The 20633-nt window shown below is 38.4% G+C and overlaps 2 protein-coding genes across 5 annotated transcripts in view; both read left to right on the top strand.

Annotated features, from left to right (window-relative positions):
• Window positions 1–8481, top strand: part of phf24 (PHD finger protein 24) — a 29281-nt gene extending 20800 nt beyond the window's left edge. The window contains exons 7-9 of one of the 2 annotated variants that reach the window (XM_063478831.1): window positions 4557–4589; window positions 5854–5931; window positions 7127–8481. In XM_063478831.1, coding sequence (XP_063334901.1) covers window positions 4557–4589; window positions 5854–5931; window positions 7127–7223 — 208 coding nt within the window. In that variant the 3' untranslated portion in view covers window positions 7224–8481. The remainder of the gene's footprint in view (window positions 1–4556; window positions 4590–5853; window positions 5932–7126) is intronic. The other variant, XM_063478832.1, reaches the window with a different exon arrangement.
• Window positions 8482–14758: 6277 nt separating this feature from the next.
• prkab1a (protein kinase, AMP-activated, beta 1 non-catalytic subunit, a) overlaps window positions 14759–20633 on the top strand; it is an 8685-nt gene continuing 2810 nt past the window's right edge. The window contains exons 1-8 of one of the 3 annotated variants that reach the window (XM_063478835.1): window positions 14759–14868; window positions 16183–16386; window positions 16513–16682; window positions 16935–17028; window positions 17609–17723; window positions 17961–18094; window positions 18292–18360; window positions 18604–18663. In XM_063478835.1, coding sequence (XP_063334905.1) covers window positions 16237–16386; window positions 16513–16682; window positions 16935–17028; window positions 17609–17723; window positions 17961–18094; window positions 18292–18360; window positions 18604–18630 — 759 coding nt within the window. In that variant the 5' untranslated portion in view covers window positions 14759–14868; window positions 16183–16236 and the 3' untranslated portion in view covers window positions 18631–18663. Of the gene's footprint in view, window positions 14869–16182; window positions 16387–16512; window positions 16683–16934; window positions 17029–17608; window positions 17724–17960; window positions 18095–18291; window positions 18361–18603; window positions 18664–20633 lie in introns of those variants that run through there. The other 2 variants (XM_063478833.1, XM_063478834.1) reach the window with 2 other exon arrangements.

A 20633-nucleotide genomic window follows, 5' to 3' on the forward strand; every position in this document is an offset into this window, starting at 1 on the left:
AGAAACAAGATAACATGAATGTGACACTCACCTCTAGTAACACCATAAAGTTAGACTATATGAACTCTCTCCTAGTTAAAATCTTCTGGTAACTTGTATTTTGCAGGTTTACCTGTTTTTAAAAAAAAAAAAAAAAAAAAAAAAAAAAGTCTTAAGAATGCTACTGCAATAATCTTTTATCCAAACACACAATATGACAGCATTTTGAATTAAACTACACCGACTGATTAGTTCTCTTTAAATGCCATACTCTTTCCCATCTTAAAATATTTCATTATTTATGTTAATGCATGAGATTAACCTTGAGATGTCTAGCTTCAATTTAAATTGTCCTAATTAGTTTTATGATATAGAATTTTAAATGCAAAGATCAATCTTACAAAATGGCTTAGAAAAATAATTGAATTATGGATATTTAGTTGTTAAAGCAATGTGCTGGGAGAAGAGCACAATGCTGGCGCTATGCCTTGGATCATGTGAAAATGCAGGGTTAATGGTAGGAGGTTTTAATCAAGCAGCAAGTGAAAGTTTAAGTTATAAAAAGAGCTTGAAATAAAATTAGCCCACAACTGAATACAAAGTCAGTACAATGAAGTATGGAATACAAAGGACTTGAACAGGACACAAGCTTCCCAGCCTGTGACTTATACCACTGTCATTGCCACCCTTCCTACCTCTCCATGTAGACTGTTAGGTCTTGGCATACTGTATTGCCACAGCTGATCCACCAAGGCACAGATGCCAAAGCACAGCTTGTGCGTATCTCTGTGATCCCAGTTACGTCAGACGGAATGGCAATATTTGACACCCTGGGATGAAAACGTGTTGGTGTAAGGAGTACCTTGTGACGTTGGGCTCAGAATGACTTATCACCTGATTATGCAGCTCACCTCAGCTCCACAGGATTGAGTTGTTGTTAAGCTGTCAGCCAACTTAATTTTCTTTTCCTCACTCTGACAGAACTGTTATAGCCAATAGCATTAAATGCTGTTCCTCAATATAAATACTTATGTCATGGTTACAACTTTGATAAATCATCAATATATTATAATCAGGAGCTTCCAAGAAAACTGATAAATCTTTGGGATGCCGAAATTAATATTGGATACCATTGATGATAAGTTAAGATGACCTTTATTAGTCCCACAAGTGGGAAATTTGTTTTGTTACAGCAAAAGTGCAAGTTATGTAGCAGAAATTAGAAAACACTGGAATGCAATAAAATAAAATACAATATACAATAGAATAAAATAGAATATAATAATATATACAATAGAATAAAATAGAAATACAAATACTATATACAACTGAGTAAGAAAATACAATACTTCGTCAGAAAAAGAATTGCTTTAGAATTGTTTTATTGCACGTGTGAGGGTTTGATCAGCTGCAAAAGTCTTTGTTGTGGAGTCTGACAGCAGTGGGGAGGAAAGACTTGCGAAATCTCTCCGTCCCACACCGTGGGTGCCGCAGTATCCCACTGAAGGACCTGCTCAGTGCTGTCAGAGTCTCTTGCATGGGGTGGGAAATGTTGTCCAACAGGGATGACAGCTTAGCCGCCATTCTCCTGTCACTCACCACCTCCACTGGGTCCAGAGGGCATCCTAGAACAGAGCTGGCCCTTCGGATCAGCCTGTTCAGTCTCTTCCTGTCCCCAGCAGAGATGCTGCCGCCCCAGCAGACCACACCATAGAAGATGGCTGAGGCCACCACAGAGTCATAGAAGGTCTTCAGGAGTGGGCCCTCCACTCCAAACGACCTGAGTCTCCGCAGCAGGTACAGCCTGCTCTGCCCTTTCCTGTAGAGGGCGTCTGAGTTATGAGTCCAGTCCAGTTTGTTGTTCAGATGAACATCAAGGTACCTGTAGCTGTCCACAGCCTCAATGTCCATACCTTGGATGTTCAGTGGTTGCAGTGGAGGATGTTTGTGCCTGCGGAAGTCTACCACCAGCTCCTTGGTTTTACTGGCATTGATCTGGAGGTAGTTCAGCTGGCACCAGTCCACAAAGTCCTGAGTCAGTCCTCTGTACTCCTTGTCGTCCCCATCAGTGATGAGGCCGACTATTGCAGAGTCATCAGAGAACTTCTGCAGGAAGCACTGGGTGGAGTTGTGGGAGAAGTCTGCAGTGTAGATGGTGAAGAGGAACGAAGCCAGAACCATTCCCTGTGGGGCCCCCGTACTGCAGACGACCCTGTCCGACACACAGCCCTGAGTCCTCACATACTGTGGTCGGTCGGTGAGGTAATCCAAAATCCAGGTAGTGAGGTGATGGTCCACTCCAGAGTTCTCCAGCTTGTCCTTCAGAACCGAGGGAACTATTAAGCCTCAGATGGCACTACATTAATAAACAGCCTTGATTATGTCATGGAAATCACTGGATCACTGGGCTCAGGAATGATGTGATTGATTCAGTGTGCCACAAATGCAGGTTAAAGCTCTGTGATGCAAAGACACAACATTTAAACATGATCCAGAACGGTCGCATCTTCTCTGGGATAAAACTCATTTAAAGTAAAAAAGTGTTTATTGGTTAGGTGAATTGAAATATTAAATTATTTTTGGAAAACATGGATGCCACGTCCTCTCAACTAGAGATAAGGGACCATCTGGCTTGCTGTCAGCACTGAGTTCAAAAGCCTGCATCTCTGATGCATCAGTGCCTATTAAGATTGACATCTTGCGCATCAGAAAAGGATCATCAATCCAGATCTTAAACGGTACACGTTTAAGAGCAACATGCTCCATCTAGATAACAACTTTTGCAGGGAAGGCCTTGGGATATTTCAGTAAGACAAAGTGCACCTGTTAAGAGTGTGGCTAGTAGTCACTTTTAAGATGTCTGTGAGATCAAATTCAAAATGATCTTTTCCTAAAATCCAAAATTTTCTCAGTTTAAACATTGTAATCTGTTTTTCTATTTTACAGAACATTCCAACATTTTGGAACTGGGGTTGTATTTACCTGACTGGATATTTATTCATTTATTTATTTTTTTAAAATACAAAACTCTGAAGGAGCTAATCCAAACTGCCAAGACATCTACACTATAGGAAAGCTTTTCTTGTTACACAGTAGTGTTCATCATGTACATTTGCATAAAGATAATTAGTTATAACAATGGAACTTCTCCATAATTGACTTGCTGTCAATATTTTTTTATTATATGCAAATCAGCAAAGATTATGATAACATCCGAAATGAAGGAGAAATGTCAGTTAATGCAGACATCCAGTACTCTTCCTACTGCAACATTTGCTGATTACATAATTTGCATCTCATCATGCTTTGTTTCCAAGATAATGAGGAGAATATTGATTATCAAATATTATTATTGATTGAGAATATTGATTATCAAATAAGTCACCAAATATTATTCTTACAGTAAAAACTGACACAGGTTTGAACAACTATCCCCTTTAAGTGTTTGGGTTAAGATGAGCATTTATGTGACGTATTCTTTGGCCACTGTAGAAAATCTGCATGGAGTGAAACCCCCAAATTTGTGCAGGGTCAAAATATCCACTGTGGTTTCTTCTGATAACCATTTCCACAATGAGTTAAGCAACAAACTAAATGTCAGTGTTGCCACTGACAATGCATGACAGCACGTGTGGACTGTAACAGGACTGGGGTGTAATATTTCTTTGTTGTGGTGCAGAGAAGCTCTTCAGTTCAATTTCCCTTTAGCTCAGTGAAGACATAACCAAGGACTTCAAAGAAATTATTTTGGCACAGTGACCAATGCACAATGCAATAGCTGCTTGCACCACTGCAACACTGAAAAAGAAATGACAAGAGTCCTTAGAATTAAAATATTTTTCTAGATCTTTTCTTTTTTTTATTAAACATGGCACGTTTCAATAATATCAAAAAATATTTAAACTGAAAAATAACCATGTACATCAAAGGCGAGGTAATGTTTCCTTTATGTATACTGTTAAATACAGAGTATTTTACTGTCAGTATGTCAGTATGAGTCCTAAGTTTCTAACGCTGACATGGGCACATGGATAAACATGGATAAATTGCCTTTTGTAAGGCTTTATGTGAGACTGCATCAAAGTTGAGACACAATATTAGATATGTCTCACAACATAATGCAATCTAGTGTAACTACACAGCTGATGTCTGTGTCCCCTTAATGCAGCGAGTAGCTTTATTTATGGTTAAAGTTGTGAGGAACCCCAACTTGTTTCCCCAGTAGATGGAATAATGAAAGGAAAATTGACAGTGTAACCACTGACTGACCCATCAGAGTAATAATGAAAGAAAAATCTCTGATGGGGTTACTTCTGTTTGTTTTACAGTGTATCTGCATCAGTCGAATAAGTGTTCAGATGATTTTCGCATGTTAAAGATGTAACTGCCACATGCAAAAGTGCTTGACTGCAGGTCAGAAATGTACTAAAATGTCCTCAGATTTGTACTGTAATAAATGCACTTTCCATCACTGTCACTGTGTGCCTGCATGTGCTCGTTTACCACTTGATATCTTGTGCTGTCAAATCTAAGCTGTACCATTCCATCCCTCTCACCTATTCGGCATTCCCCCACAGACTCATGGGATTCTGCTCTCCTATGAATTGTGGGTGAGTGTGACTCAGCACTGCATGGCTTGTCTTTTTTCCCCTCACTTCAACATCCTTGAGCACTATTCAGTCAAGTATTCTCAGAGAACCCTTTAGTTTAGATTTAATGTGCAATTTAACCCTTGCTTTATAAGGAGCCTAAGGGAAGGAGAAACTCCAAAGTGGCTCTTTCTGGATGTAAAGCAACCATAGACACGTGAATCTCTCAAGTTTAATGAGGAGACTGAGATGATCAGGTCTCGTTATACAGAGACATGGGTAATATTCAGTCTGGCCTTTAATTATAGGGATTAAAAGAATCCTTTTCTTCTCCTTAGGCGAGCTTCTCCTTAGGAGAGCTTCTCCTTAAAAGTCTTACATTTCAGAGCACATACATGGAAGTTGGGTGAGCACAGTGTCCATTAGGGCAACCCTATGTAGTACAACCATACGCATTTGTGCTGATTAAAAAGTAAATATACTAAATGAAACAGAAAACTCCGCTCCATTGGATTGCAGAAATTCAGATGTTTTGGTGTAAAAGGTAAAATGAATTTTACCTTCTGATGATGAAGCCATCAGAATTTATCAAAAGAGCTTCTTAAAAAAATGACTCATACTTGTGGGAGAGAGCCTCATGAAATAGGCAGTTGCAATGTTTTAAGAACCATATTTTATATGGCTTGTATTAAATCTTAGATGATTTTTATTTATTTATTTTTTTAAATCGCATGCGAACGTCCTGATTTTGGATGGAAAAGCTGATGCCGTCAAACAAATCTCACTGCCTGGAAAGGACCGCATTAAATGATTTGCTGACTGGAGAAAAAACATCTTTAAAAAATTAGATAAGCTAGTTAAGAAAACATATGGTTTGCATTTCTTCATCATATAAACACATTTCTTACATTTTGGAGACAAAATAAATGGGTAATCATTCATCATCAGCTTGTCAAATTAAGGGATACTGTGTAACCAAGCTCCATACATTCAGACTGCATTATACCTGGTACAGGTCACAAGTCTAACACAGACTGATAATTGATTAATCATGGAATAAGATCTATATTAATTGTCAATGGAAATTCAGCTTAAAGCCTTAAGACTTAAAATAATGATGCAAAACTAGGACGTTCCAATTTCCCAGTGAGACCAACATAAGTGCTGCCACGTTCATCGTAACATGATGATTTAACTTCTATTTCCTTCATTCTCATAGGCAATGGCAGCTGTCTTATTGTTCATTGACTGCCACTTGATTTTTGACATTTGTTCTTTGGTACAGTATAAGTCATGTTGGCCCCATATGTGAGAGCAGTCCAGCCAGCTCTGGCAGTGAAAGGAGCAAGAATGACGACAGCAGGTTTGTTGCTTTTTTTTTTTTCTTTTTTTTTTTTTTTAAATATTTGTCAGTCTGTGGGTCAAAGTGATCAGTTATTGGAAAGTATATAAACGATTTTAGTAGATGCCAATTTCTGAAGTTCTTACAGGAAACCTTAAAAGCCTGCAGTAAAATTTTTACAGTACCCTAACTCATGCTTCTCACCAGCCTACACATGTCCATTGTGACCTTGGTGTGGTACTCGTGATAAAAATCTTTCTTGGGCAGAAACGTAGGAGTAATTTTGAGTGAAACAAGTCAGCCCAGAAGGCCGCAGCATGGACAGTGACGTGACCTGCCTACTTCCTGCTGCAAGCTCTGTTTCCAATGCAAATGACTTCAAATTCACTTTCTAAGCTGTCGCCAAGAAGTTGGGGTGAATCCTCTTTGCCATATCATGACTTTTGAGACTTTGAGATTTTTATTTGCAATAATTGCAGCCAATTAGCAAGCCGTGCAGGCAGGCAGTGTATTAGGATGAATACAAACTAGTGGAAGTTTCTTAAGTAGAGGTCTAACTGGTTTTATATTAAATACAGCAATAACTTCATTTGTAAGTATTTTTTTTTCAAAGACCATGATGTGTAAGAATGCATTACATTTAATTAGAATTCCCAAACTAACCTGTGATTTTTATTTTTTTTCCATCATTACATGTATCAAATTGCAATTATTTAAGGACACCTGAGCGTGTGACCATATGCCACAAGGCCCTGAACTGAGGCAGGGGCCTCAGTTCAGTTCCAACCCTGGACCCCTTGGTGTCCCCATGTACTCTTCCAACCTTCCTGTCTGAAAAATCTCCACTGTTCTATCAAATAAAGGCAAAAATGTCCCAGGAAAAAATGTCTTAAAAGGACCATTATCAGCTGGGCATATCAGTATTGAGAAAATACTGCTATGCAGTTCATGGTCATACAAAGTAAAGTACATGCAGTAGGACTGATCAAAAACTATAGCTCTTATGGTCACTATAGTGAGGTGCCAGGATGACTCCTATTGTGGTGTGGTGTATTATTTCATGGCATTCATTTGCAGTTACAAAGATGTACAACTGCTGGCTCTTGTATAGAAATAAAAAAATAAAAAAAATGCAACACTATCAGCAAACACAATTAATTTAATTTGTTCAACAATCAAAATTTTTTTTTAACTAAACTTTCTTTCTTCTACACAGGCCAGTGACCTGGGCAGACTTTCTGAGGGAGAGTGGCATCTATATTTTGGCTGCACGGCCTAATAGTTCTGCCATGCACATCAGACTGCCTCTATAGTCCAGGATCCGCTACTGCATTCACCAGAGGGAGTGAGAGATGGAGGATGTACCCCCTATAGTCTACAGTTGAGTGAGGGAGGATAGACATGCTTATACAATGACATGAGGATGGCAAGTGAGAGAACTGGATGAAGCAATGAGGTAGCAGATCAAGCCAGTGACAGAATCTCTCCTCCTCTGCATCACCTCAACACCACAACACTGACAATGCACGCTGACTGACACACCACAGACGCAAGTGACAGCAGCTGTCACAGGTCCCCACTCCAAAACCTGACAGCTTCCAACAAATGTGAAAGCTAGAACAAGTAATACAACCCACTCACAACCTAATCAGCTGGTGATATTTCTGAAACTTTAAATGATCACGCACAGTCAGATGAGCACCTAGGATGATCACATGAGCCAACCTAGACTCTACAGTTCTACAGCTCCATAAGACACCTGGGTGGGCACATTAGGGTGTTGGGCTCCTACTCTTTCACATGTTCTTTCCTTTGGGCCCCAAAATGTCCTAATTATAACACCATGCAACTGAAATGGGATTGTGTTATGCACCATTAAAACTGTTAATCACGCCACACAGAAGCACATGCAAATTAATTTCTGGTAGTGTTTGATTTGTGGGAGGAGATTAACCACGCAGCTACATTAACGGAACATATACCAAACAACATTGAAAGCTATCTGCATACATTATAAGAGAACTGCTATACATACCAGTATAAATTATCATGCATTTAAAAAGATGTATTTATTCCTGTATCCTCTGATGTATCCTGTTTTCTCCATTTCACCCAAGAATCTGTGTTCAAGAAAATGCTAACTGTGAAAGGGAAAGAAAGCTAACCCTGTAAGTGACATGTATATAGTGCATTTTGGTATTATTCTCTCAGAGCTGCACTATAACATGGTGTAAAATGCCACTCCTCGTATTCTAATGTCATTATTTGCACTGTGGGAATGAGATGTAGTTTGACTATTGTGACATAATCACTGTACTGAAAGACTGAGATCTGCTGGAAATGTTTGTCCTTTGCTAATATGCAGAAGCACTCTTTAAAAACTGCTATGGAAAATGAGATGAAATTATATAATGTAACAGATTACACGATAATTTTAAGGCACGTGAACCTGCCCCTGAATCACTAGAAACCTACTGTAATGAATAGGACATTATGTAGTGTTTATGCCATGTAATGAAGGTTTTATGCTGGGTTCTTTTGAAGTAAATAAAGTATGGTAATTAAATCAAATTGTGGTTTGAGGGATAATGTGCAGTGCTGAAATGCTTGCATAGTATTTGCATATTGAGACTCTTTGTTTTCAAAGTATCAGCAAATATAATTAAAACTTTACAGATTTAGGTTTTTTCATTTTAAAACTCAAACCATATTAAATGGAATGGGCATAAGGCTCAAATCAAATATTAATTGGAAAAATTAATAAAAATAAACCTAAAATAAAACTGTGACCATGTCTGATAGGAAGGTTACAGTAACCAGTGGTATACCGATGAGCATCAATGAATGCACAACATATCAAACCTTGACACAGACTGGCTACAGCGACAGAAGACCACACTGGTGCCACTCCTGTCAGCTAACAACTGGAAACTGGCTACAATTTGCAGTTTCGCTTAAACTGGACAATAGAATATTGGAAAAGATGGCACTTTTGAGTCTTGATTTCTGCTGCCACATTTGGATGGTAGAATTTTTGTCATAAAAACATGAAACCAGGGATTTGTTCTGCCTTTTATCAGTTGTTCCGGATGCTTCTGGTAGTGTAATGGGGTGGGGTATTCTTTAAGCACAAATTGTGCCCCTTAATACCAACTGAGTATTGTTTAAAGCAGGGGTAGGCAACTCCAGGCCTCAAGTGCCGGTTTTAGATATCACCCTTTGTCAACACACCTGAATCAAATGATTAGTTCATTAACAGGCCTCTGGAGAACTTCAAGACATGTAGGGGAGGTAATTTAGCCATTTAACATCTGACACATCTAAAACCTGCAGGACACCGCCACTCGAGGCCTGGAGTTGCCTACCCCTGGTTTAAAGAATACTGCCTGCCTGTCCCTTTATAACAGTCTACCCTTCTTCTGATGGTCATTTCTAGCAGGATAACAAGCCATATTACAAAGGTCTATTCATCTCAGACTTGGTTTCTTGAAGATGACTGAGTTTATTGTACTCAAATGGCCTCCAGTTACCAGATCTCAATCCAATCCTTACCCAGAAGGAACATAGACCTCAACCACACAGATGTACAAACTGTTTTGGCTAAACACTACAAAAATGTTAACTTTCTGACCAGAGGCAAAAAGTAAAAATCTGGACCAAATTTACACAAACATTAAAGAAGCATACAAGGCGTTGCCCTCTGTCTGTTGGATCACATTTCACTGGCAGTGACTCCAGAACTCTAATCTGTAGAATCAGATCAGCTGTTAAAACTGTTCAGGTCTGGAGTGAGGAGATCACTTCACTACTACAGAACTGTTTTGAAAGTGCAGCTTGAAACAGCATCAGGAAATGAGTATAAACTCCATGACAAGCCTATTTCTCATTTTGAAATGGCCCTTTACTGGCACAGTTAAACACACTACATGCAAATCAAACTCAAAATTCTGTATTGTTCATAAGCTTCCAAATCATCCAAGGATTATCTAAAAAGGGGGAAAACTACTACCGCTACTACTTTACCAATGTTGTATTAATGTTTGATTTGGAACTGGTAGCTTTGTCATTCTTTTAGCATAATGTAATGTGTGATGTGACATCTGGGATTTATCTGAAACCAGACATATAACGACACAATGTTTGATCAACTCTTAGGGCCAGTGTAACTTATGCTAGCTAGTTGCATTTGCTAAAAAAAAAAAACCCCAACAATTTGCATGCTTCAGACACGTTTGCATCTGACAGCATTCATTGCTGTTGGTGAGAAATGAGACTGCTTTTGTTTGCTTCTGTGTGAAATTGAATAGCCATTGTTGTGCAATGGTAGAATGAAAAGCTTGACAAGCGTAACATAGCAATAGAGTAGCACTGAATTTACACTTGTTTAAAATTCACTTATCAGACTCTGTTTGATTGCCTCATGCACTCTTTTTTCCAAGCAGCTGAAGCAGACAGCATGACGGGATAGAATTGCTGCAACATCAACAAAGCTATGACTGCGAAGATTACACATTTCATGGAGTATAAAGAGGCTTTCCCTGAAAACCTCAACCATAAAATCTCAATATACAGCATGGAGGTCAAGAAGGTAGAACATTCAGAAGTGGCCCTTCATGGAGCAGTTTGAAACTAAGTGTTGCTTTTAAGTGTATGACCACTGGAACTTTCACCTACACACAATTAAAATTAAAACAACACTCTCTCATACCTACAGGTTATACCATCTTTGTGCTAAGCGACTTTCCATATATTGATTGAAAAGAGAGTATAATTTGCCTCAGAAAGTAAAGGTGGTAAAAATAGAGAAGGGAAAATATACAGTAAAATAGTTGTTAGACCCTATAGCTCTCCAGTTGCTCTCAGGCTTTTTACTTTTATCTGTTAGTAATAGAACAGAGTTCAGCAGTTACATCTACCAGATGTTAAACTGAAGGTCAGACTAACTGTTCAAACTAACTGTAGGTGACAAACACACAAGCAGTAGAAAGAGAGAAAAGGCAAAACAGAGAGAGAGCGAGCGAGCGTGGGAGTGAAATCATTTGGATGAGGATGTTATGTAATTGTTTCATAACAGATTCAATGATGATCTTCTTGACCAGGCTAATTGCTACATTAAATGCTGAGTCAAATGTGAAACTTGAGCTCTGAATTAATTCAAGGTTATCCCGCCCAAATAGCCTCACAAATTAACGTGCTAATGAGAAAGACTGTTTGAAGCCCTCTTGTGTGGACTTTGCATCATTTGGGATATTCAGCTTATGACTGAGTACTTTTTTTTCTGCTGAAACAAAGGCTCCGAAAAATTAAGATTGTTGAAAAGTTGTTTGAAAAGAGCTGAAAGCAAAGCAGAAATTCTGACTTCACTTTCTTTTAAGCATGAAACTGCAACTCGAAGCAGTGAATGGTATAAAAATATCTATTTCTCCTTTAATCAGTGTCATATTGAGTAGAAGCAGAAGAAGTATAAATAAATAAAAGTGTGCATTGTAGTGGTCTGCCCTGCTGCCTGTTCAGGGACTATCTTGCTTTTCACCCATTGTCAGTCAAGTTAAGCTTTTCTTAGACCAAAACAAATGATGACAGGATGCATGGCCAATTTACCAATCAATTAACCCAAGAATGTAAAACATGCAAACTAAGCTATTACATCTTAGAAATCCAAACTGTTCTGTTTTATAGGGAGATGACTGGGGTTTTTTTTTTTTTTGTATTTTCCATTTTTGTTATAGTTTCAATCAATAAAAATAACCAGTAATCCAATTCTGTCTACAGTAGATAAACCATGGCATGTTCCTAAGTGCATTATGAAAAAAGTCAGTGAATTACATGTGAAGGGCTCTGTTGTCATAAGCATGGGAACTATCGTCACTTCCAAATTTTGCTTCCATAAATAAATAAATACATTTTGATGGTGCATTAATTTGTTCCTAACTGCCTCCAGCAACTGCACAGTTGACTTTTGTTTGATTTCAGTGTCCCCAGTAACCTCTATACTGTATTTATGATCTGTTTTTTTTTAAAGTACATCTTCAACAGAAAACAAATAATGTTGTTGGAACAGAGCTTTACCTTTCAGTTAATGATAGTGAGATGATTCTATGCCATCATGTTTGAATGTTAGTGCTTTAATAAAAGTAGTCTTTGCTTACTAGTCTACAAGTGTGCCAAATGTGTTATGCACAGATGTGAGCCTGTAAGAGTATCAAAGAAACAACCGTTTTTAGGTTTTTTTTTCTTTTGAGTCATCTCTCCCCATGTGTGATCCAGAGGAGCTCTGTACAAAGGTTATCTGGCGTGTCCTACAGGGAGTGTAACAGGGCCAGCTGCTGGCAGAGGTGCTGTGATGCGGACGGCTGCTGTTGTGTGATGGCTTCACTCAGCAGGGATGAGTAATGGTAAACAAGTGTGGCAGTGCGGTCATAGCTCTGGGGAGGCAGAGCCAGAGGAGAGCTGCAGTAAAATGTCAGCGCACAGTTTCTTCATGGAGTTCACAGACTGGTTTGAGTGCCAATGCAGGATTTCTAAATAGGCAGTGAGTTCCAGATTGGCAACTATTAGGTTTAATTTTTCTGGTGATAATGAGTGTCAGTGGCAATGCCCTATCGTAGAGTTTGATTTGAAGGTCATCTGCATACATGGGAATACAGACACAAGACACTCCAGTCTCACTGAAAAACAAGACAAGACCTCAGTGGGGATACTTGCCATCCAACTCTATTTCTCCAATGCCATTTTTAGATCATCCTCCGCATGTAAGCAAATAATTCACATCCCACTTCCACCAGCACAGCCAACTTTTTCCTTGGAGCCAACTCAGTCTCTGCAACTGACATGAGCCAATTACAGTCGTCTGGTTCCAGGAAGTACAGCCATTGCTCTTTTTTAATTTTTCTTTTCTTTTTTTCCTCTTGAGCTAATTTGATTCAATGTACTCAGTGAAAGTGTTGCATTTGTCCACTGCACAAAAATATGCATTTAAAATTTTGGCTCATGCTTTTTTTTTGTTTTGTTTTGGCATCTCTAAAAAATAAAGCTGAAGAAAAAAACAACAAAAGCTGGCTATAACAAGGCATAAGCTGTGAAGGGAAAAATTAAATCTCTGTAATTGAACACCCCATGTGGATCGACATCTGTGTGATGCAGTCAAGTGTGGCTGGCCATGGATGTAATTTGGGGCTGTGCCTGCTGTAACATGCACAGATAACAGGGCCTTGTGAAAATGTAAATTCTTCTCTTTTAAAACGGTCCAGCGAAATCCCACCTCCCCTCAGCTCAAACATCTCTACTGGACATTAAAAAAAGCTTTTGCTGCAGTTTTGTGTGACTACTAACAGGAGATACTGTAACAGAAATGTACCCCATGAGGTGCAATAACAACAGACAGGGAGCGAACACTAATAGCAAAAAGTATTGCATTTGCTGTTAAATGTTCCACTTGTATTGCAGAAGTAACAGAACATAAAAATGTGTAGTTAATAAAAATAATGACAATCCATTTGCTGTGTTACAAGTAGCAACACAGTGTGCTGTTACTGTATGACTTATAATAAATGCACTTTACTGAAGCTAAATCTGAATACTTTTGATGTTATTAATTGCACCTTCTCTTTCCCTGCTTTTTCTTTTATTACCAGGCACACAGACACCACAGTACTGCTCAGGGTGCTTGCCACCACAGCAGCCTAATGAGTTTTCACACTGTCCAACAGTTAGATCGGGCTGCCTTACAAGGACTGGTGATTTGCTGCTTCGTCTCTATCTCTTTATCTCTACAGGGCGTTGATATTTTAATCATCACAGAAGCATGGCTTTGAATTCAAGCAATTATTTAGGTGACCGTATTAGGCATTCTCACAGCTGGATCTGATTCCTCATATTACATTTGTGAAATGTGTTAAAGGCAATTATACCAAGGAACACATTCATAATAAATATCAGGGATAGGATAAAGCTGCTGTGTTTTTGTTATACCAGCAGTCTAAATTTTGCCCAAAGCACTGTCACTGGCTGCAAGACATCATTAGCCTAACTGGTGGTATGAAACACAATGTATAAGCATATCATATTTAGACCTATTACAATATTCTATCAGTATCTGCATCTATATTTATGTTTATGTATGGATTGGAGATTATGACACTGACAAAAAGACAGGAGGCAAAGCTGGACTTGGCAGAGTTGAAGATGATAAGATTTCCATTTGGAGTGACCAGAATGGAAAGGATTAGAAATGAGTACAGCTCAGGGTTAGTCTGTGTTTGGATATGTGCACAGGAGGGATATGAGAATATAATAGGCAAATGATGTTAAATATGCAGCTGCCAAGCCAGCGGAAAAGAGGAAGACCACAGAGAAGATTCATGGATGTAGTGAAGGTGACTATGCAGAGGGTTGTCGTATCAAAGGATGCCAGGGATAGGTCAAGTTGGAGGCAGGTAGTCTGCGGATCATCAAAGCTGAAAGAAGTGTTTTTCGATGGATTTGAAGGATTGCTATGTGCATTTTAAATATAGCAAATGTTGCACATTTGCATTAAACTGCATTAAAGAAAAAAAAAGTCTCATGCTTCTATTGGCTCATTAAACACAACTCTATATCCATTGTACTGACCCACATTGCAGGCTACTTGACCCACTCTTCCATCTAGTGGTGAGTACGTGACATTACGTCTGTCATTATAGAGAATTAAACTGTAAAATGTTATAATAGTCGAACATTAAACCAAAAGATTTATTATGGATACGAGCAGTTTATGAGACAATAAACGACGGTAGTAGTGATGGATAATATTTTGCTTTTCACGAGGTCAGGGTGCATTAATATTTTGCATTTTGATGATGTGCGCATGCGCAACAGGGGCCGGATTCTGCTAGAAGGATCAAATGTTTTTGTTTTCGTGTGGGATGGAAGGTAGCTGACAGGTCGACATCGATATCTACGACGGCAAACGTTTCTCAGGTAAACAAAACAACCCTACGTTTCTTGTCGGTGTTTGTATTCATTAGTTGGTGTCACCTTTTAAGTCGAAGCAGGTAGCAGGTTTGGGCTGCATATGCTAGTAGGTTACCCAATGTTAGCTTTAGTAACGCTATAATTCATAGCTTCTGTTTCATGTGTCTTACAACAGCCTCGTGTTTATTTGGTATAATTTAGAGTATGAGGCCACAGGAAGTTGGAATGGAGCTTAGACGTTAAGATGAGCTAACATAACCGCAGGCATGTCACAGCCTTTGATGCTAGTATGTAAACACAGTGTTGATAAGAGCTAAACACGCTGCGCATACATGTACACACCTGTTTGACATCGTCTTCCATAAATATCATCATATAATCAAAAATAGCCAAGTTATTCTAAGGAAACTGAAATAAGAATGTTTTCATGTTGCACGGTACTAGAATATTCCAGTAACACTCCCATTCAGTGGTATTTCCAAATACAGTTTCATACTTTTCCTAAAGTAAAATAAACTGGCAGATATCATAACAGTAAATCAGTAAAACATCATTTGACTTTAAAACCTCCAGTGTCACTTGTGGGAGTGTTTCAGGTAGAGTTTTATTTCATTGTATAACATTATGAGGTCAATAATAAGTAATCCATTACTGTAAATATGGTTTCTGCTGTTCTTTTAAAAAGGTTGTCTTACCTTTACTTGTGTGTACTGACACAGCAGGCAGTGCAGATTCCATGATATTGTTCTATAAGTAAAAGAACAACAAAGTGTGTTCAGAGTGTTGGCTAGAAAATTGTTTTTATTCTGTAATTGTATTTTCATATTGCAAATAACTGAGTGTAAGCTGAAAATGTAAGGAACAGCGTTATATTTATAGGCCTATAAATGACCTGCAGTAATGTAAATGTATTCCAGAGAGCATGGTATACTCAAACAAATACACCGATCCTTTAGAGGAATTAGGTATCATGCTGAAAGACGTGTTTTATTAGGATCACATTTAAACTAACATAACAAGACAGTTGACACTGAAACATATACAAGATATCTAGTGTTAACGTCCCGGGGATTGTTTTGGAGTCAATAAAGGAACTCATAGTTGTTCAGTGTGATACACTTAGAAATGGAAAAGTTGTAGTCTGCTCACATGATTCAGCTTGTTCTACTGCAGAAGTCACTATAAATAGCATTGGTACCTAAAAATGTCTCTTTTGAGAGTTGCAGGCCTAAAAAGCAACATTTTAACCAGTAAGCCTTTAGCAGTTATAAATAAATCTGTAAGGTGTTATGTAGTCACTTTACGGCTTTCTTTACACAGCTGAATCAACTCTACTTGCAGTGACCTTGTAACAGCCTGCAAGAAGACAAAGCCATGGGGAATACAAGCAGTGAGAGGGCTGCAATGGGCCACGGAGAGAAGGCTCAGCGGAGGGACAGCCGAGGTATCAAAGAGGGCGAGAGGCCAAAAATCCTCATGGATAGCCCGGAGGATGCTGATATTTTTCACGGAGAGGACATAAAGGTAAATTGGGCTGCTCTCTCAGAGGCGCATATCAGGTAGAATTTATAGCCTTCTTGGCCCTGTAGATTTCTTTAAACTCTAATTCTTGTTGATAAACAACATTCTTGTGTATGATATGCATTTAAGGCACCCTTAGAGAAAGAGGAGTTCCTTGCTTGGCAGCAAGACTTAGAATCAGATGACAAAGCACCAACTCTGGAACGACCGACAGTCTTTCGCTGGAAAGGAGATGGAAAGGAGGTCTACCTCTCTGGATCCTTCAACAACTGGGCCAACAAAATTCCCCTTATTAGAAGGTGAAAGCATGTTATAAATCTGAACATGTTTTTCAGGTTGAATTTCTGGCTGTTTATCTTTTGAGATTTAAACTCGAGTTTTAACAGATTTCATTTATTTCTATTTGCATATGAGAAAGGTTTAGTAGAACAAGCCAAGAAGGCAAATCTATGTATTGTAGGTACATGTGATTTCTTCTTCTTTGTAAATGGCTGGTTTAACTTACCTGTGTGCCAAATGTTTTCTTTTCTTTTGTTTGTGATCTATCAAAGTCAGAACACCTTTGTGGCAATTGTCGATCTACCTGAGGGGGAGCATCAGTACAAATTTTACGTGGATGGTCAGTGGACCCACGACCCAGCTGAGGTAAGCCGTTACTCTCACAGTCATTTATGACCTGTTGTCAAACAAGCGTTACTTTACTTTACTTACCTAGACCTCAACACAAAATCTGCAGCAGTTTCAGTTTTTAAAGGCACTGCAGCTCTGCCATTCCTGTAAAGTCTGGGTAGACAAAAGCATATATTCACTGATGCAGTAATATTATCATTACATTATGAGTAATAACTTGTGGGTGTATTAAGGCCACTAGTGTAGGTTATGATGAGCTGGCTTCATGACTGACTGCAGGCATTTATCTGAGTCACCTTATCTGATGTCATGCTTTAACAATAAACATCTTTTTTTCTCTCTTCAGAAATATAGTAACAAGTGTATAAAATATTAGCACACACATATGGTAAACAGGACAAATGGTGCAGTGGAGGGGCGTGACTAGAGGTAGAGTAGTCACGAGTGGACATTAGTTTAAGAGGCTCAAGTGGTTTGCTTCACATCATGATGCTTGTTAAAGCAAACAGTGGCCTGCTATTATATAAATTATGTCTTTTTGGTCTATACTTTTGAGCTTTATTTGTGAGTTTTATTGTCTCCTGTTTCCTAACAGCCTGTTGTAACCAGTCAGCTAGGCACAGTCAACAATATCATTCAGGTAAAGAAGACTGACTTTGAGGTTTTTGATGCGCTAATGGTGGATTCGCAGAAATGCTCTGACATGTCAGGTGAGTGCTGACAGCCACTGTTTATCTGTGCTTTCTTTTACATTTACTGATCCAGACTACATGTCTGGAAAGCAGGGGTATAAAAGTGTTCAAAAAGAATCTTCATTCATTTTAAAGACCAACTTTTTTGTTCCTGCCTTTTTTAATGGATTTCAACATTGCTGTTAAAATCTATAGGTTTGAAAATAATTTAATGTTCTTGTCATACTGTTTCCCCCTTTTTTTTTTCCCCCTCAGACCTTTCTAGCTCTCCTCCTGGGCCATATCATCAGGATGCTTATGTCCCTAAACAGGAAGAGAAGTTAAAATCTCCACCCATTCTTCCACCTCACCTTCTACAGGTCATCCTTAACAAAGACACTGGGATTTCTGTAAGTAGCTGTAATCTGAGATGAATTTGGCTTATTCCCACTTTCCCCTGCCAGCATTTCATAAAAATAGAATAGCCCTTTATTGTCATTGTACACGTACAACAAAATTGTGAAAAAAAAAAAAAAATGCATCCACAAGAATAAATAATACAGATCATTTATTTTAAGTGATGTTGTTTTGTTTGTCATTGTTTCAGTGTGACCCTGCACTGCTCCCAGAACCCAACCATGTCATGCTCAACCACCTCTATGCACTTTCCATTAAGGTAAGGTTTCAGGGTGACTTTTAAGATTTTTGTGTTTGATGTTTTTCGGCAGCGTGTGGGAAAACTTGATCAGCTTTGTAAGCATTTTAACAGAAAGTGTGCGCTGCTGCTGCTTCTGCTTTTAGCAAGCTTGCATGTTGTTGGCACAGCAGATTGAATCTATGCAATGCCAAAAAGGCTGATAAATGGGACAGAAGAACAGATGAAGGACAGATAATTCTCCTTCTTTCAACTCTCTGACAGGAAAAACAAACTTGCATTTCAAGATAGCCACAGCAAATGTCTGCATGTCAACAAAAAAAAGGAATGGAAAACAAAATAAACTATGTGTATTTTCCATTTCAGGTAGTGGGTGGTCAGATATTCACTTTTTTCCATTTGGTTTCACTTGTAATGTAGTTAAGTAGTTGTACATGGAGCAGATAAAATGCTGCTGTATTTAGCTTAAACACATTTTTGAATGACTTTATGTTCACCAGTGTGACCTGTGAGAAAAACTTGCATTTTGGGGACAATCTAAGTGGCTCTGTTGAAACTTTACTAATTGTAATTTCTCATCTTCTTAATGACTGTTGATACATTAGTAATGCTGCTAAGTGACAATCTTGAATATGCATCACATTATTTTATTATGTCTTATGTCTGGTTGAGTAATCTGATTAAAAAATACTTCTTTCCTTTAATAGGTTCTTTAAAAGGAACTGCTCAGACAGTTCAATTCTAGAAATTGCAGTGCTTTTAATAGCTTAAAACGTAACTAACAAATAAACCCTTTCATTGTATTCATGCGATATTGAAATCAGATGCAGCAATAAATAGTACAGCAATGTCAAACAAAAATCAGGCATAATATAAAATAGCCTTTACTCGGTCTTCTTGGAAGTCTTTGTTACGCAACAAAAAAAAAAAAGTTATGACAGTATTGTTTCTCCTGGATGAGGTAGTGTGTTTATGTGTGTGTTTTGTGCACCTCCATGTGTGTCTGTGTGTTTAAATGTGCTAGTGAATGAGTTACTGTGTGTGTCTGTAACCTTTAAAGGAGCATGTGGTGGCTGCAATGAAGAATAGTGAGCATATCACCATTCTCAGAACTGAGGTTTGAGGCCTCGTTTCCTGCTGCACAAACAGACACTCTGATAGTGTAGATGTTAATAATTAATGTTAATAGTTAATGTTTAGGATAATTCAGCCTCCAGCCTAACAGTCCCAGGTCAGTGACTCAGTGTTACTGGCCTGTGGAAAGAAAAAAGGAAAAAAAACAAGCTTTTATTTTTATAAATTTCTTTTAAATATATATATATAAAATATATGTTTACTATATATATCTGACACATTTCAATATTAATACAATTTAATTGATATATTTTATTTATAATGTATATTATTAATCTAATGCTGCAAAATAATGTCACTTCATGTCAGAGCTTATTGAAGAGGTGATTTGATGAAGGACTCCCACCATGGGCACCCATTCAAGTTTGTGAATGTGATAACTCGAGAAGAAGGTGACGCATCACCTTCAAATTGATGCCATAAGTGTATTTACTAAAAGTCTCGGACGAGTTCGAATCTTAGTGACCTCAACTTAAAGGTCAGAGGTCATGTTTTCTGAAAGTCCTGTTTGTAAGGGTGATATTTTCTATATTGTCATTTGTGCTTAGAAACATATAATCATCTGTGTGCTGATAAAAATCATATCCTTATTAGGTCTGATAAGATTCTCTGTGCAATTGTGTACCATGAGATGAGAGGATGAGATGAGCATACACACAGTTTAAGTTCATTGAAAGGTCGAATGTCTATGTATAGTATGGCTGGAAACACACACACACACATGCACCTACACACACCCACACACACAGAATACAGACACTGATGTTGTTCAGATATGCCTGCTTAAGAATGTCACGTGTATTTGTAATTGCATATTCATGAATGATTGCTTGCTGACAATAAAAAGGGCTCTAGCGAAGGAATCAGTTGAAGTTGGTTGAGTTCAGGTGAAGGAATCTTTTCCTCAACTTTGGCTGACTTCCCTCGCGAGCCACAAACATGGAGAGCGCCTTCTTGCCTTGTTTGTCGTGCAGTTGTTGGTCTCGCGTTCCAGCGGGGTTTGTGCCAAGATAAACCCAACACTGTTAATACGAGAAACTTCAGAACAAGGTGACGTAGGATTTTGAAATCAATACCATAGATGTGTCTACCAGGAGGCTGGCGGTTGCCAGTATTTTCTTCTTTCTTTTTTTTTCCTTTATGTACATTTATATGAGAGT

Source organism: Pelmatolapia mariae, linkage group LG7 (genome assembly GCF_036321145.2).
Source record: "Pelmatolapia mariae isolate MD_Pm_ZW linkage group LG7, Pm_UMD_F_2, whole genome shotgun sequence".
In the NCBI taxonomy this organism is placed as follows: domain Eukaryota; kingdom Metazoa; phylum Chordata; class Actinopteri; order Cichliformes; family Cichlidae; genus Pelmatolapia; species Pelmatolapia mariae.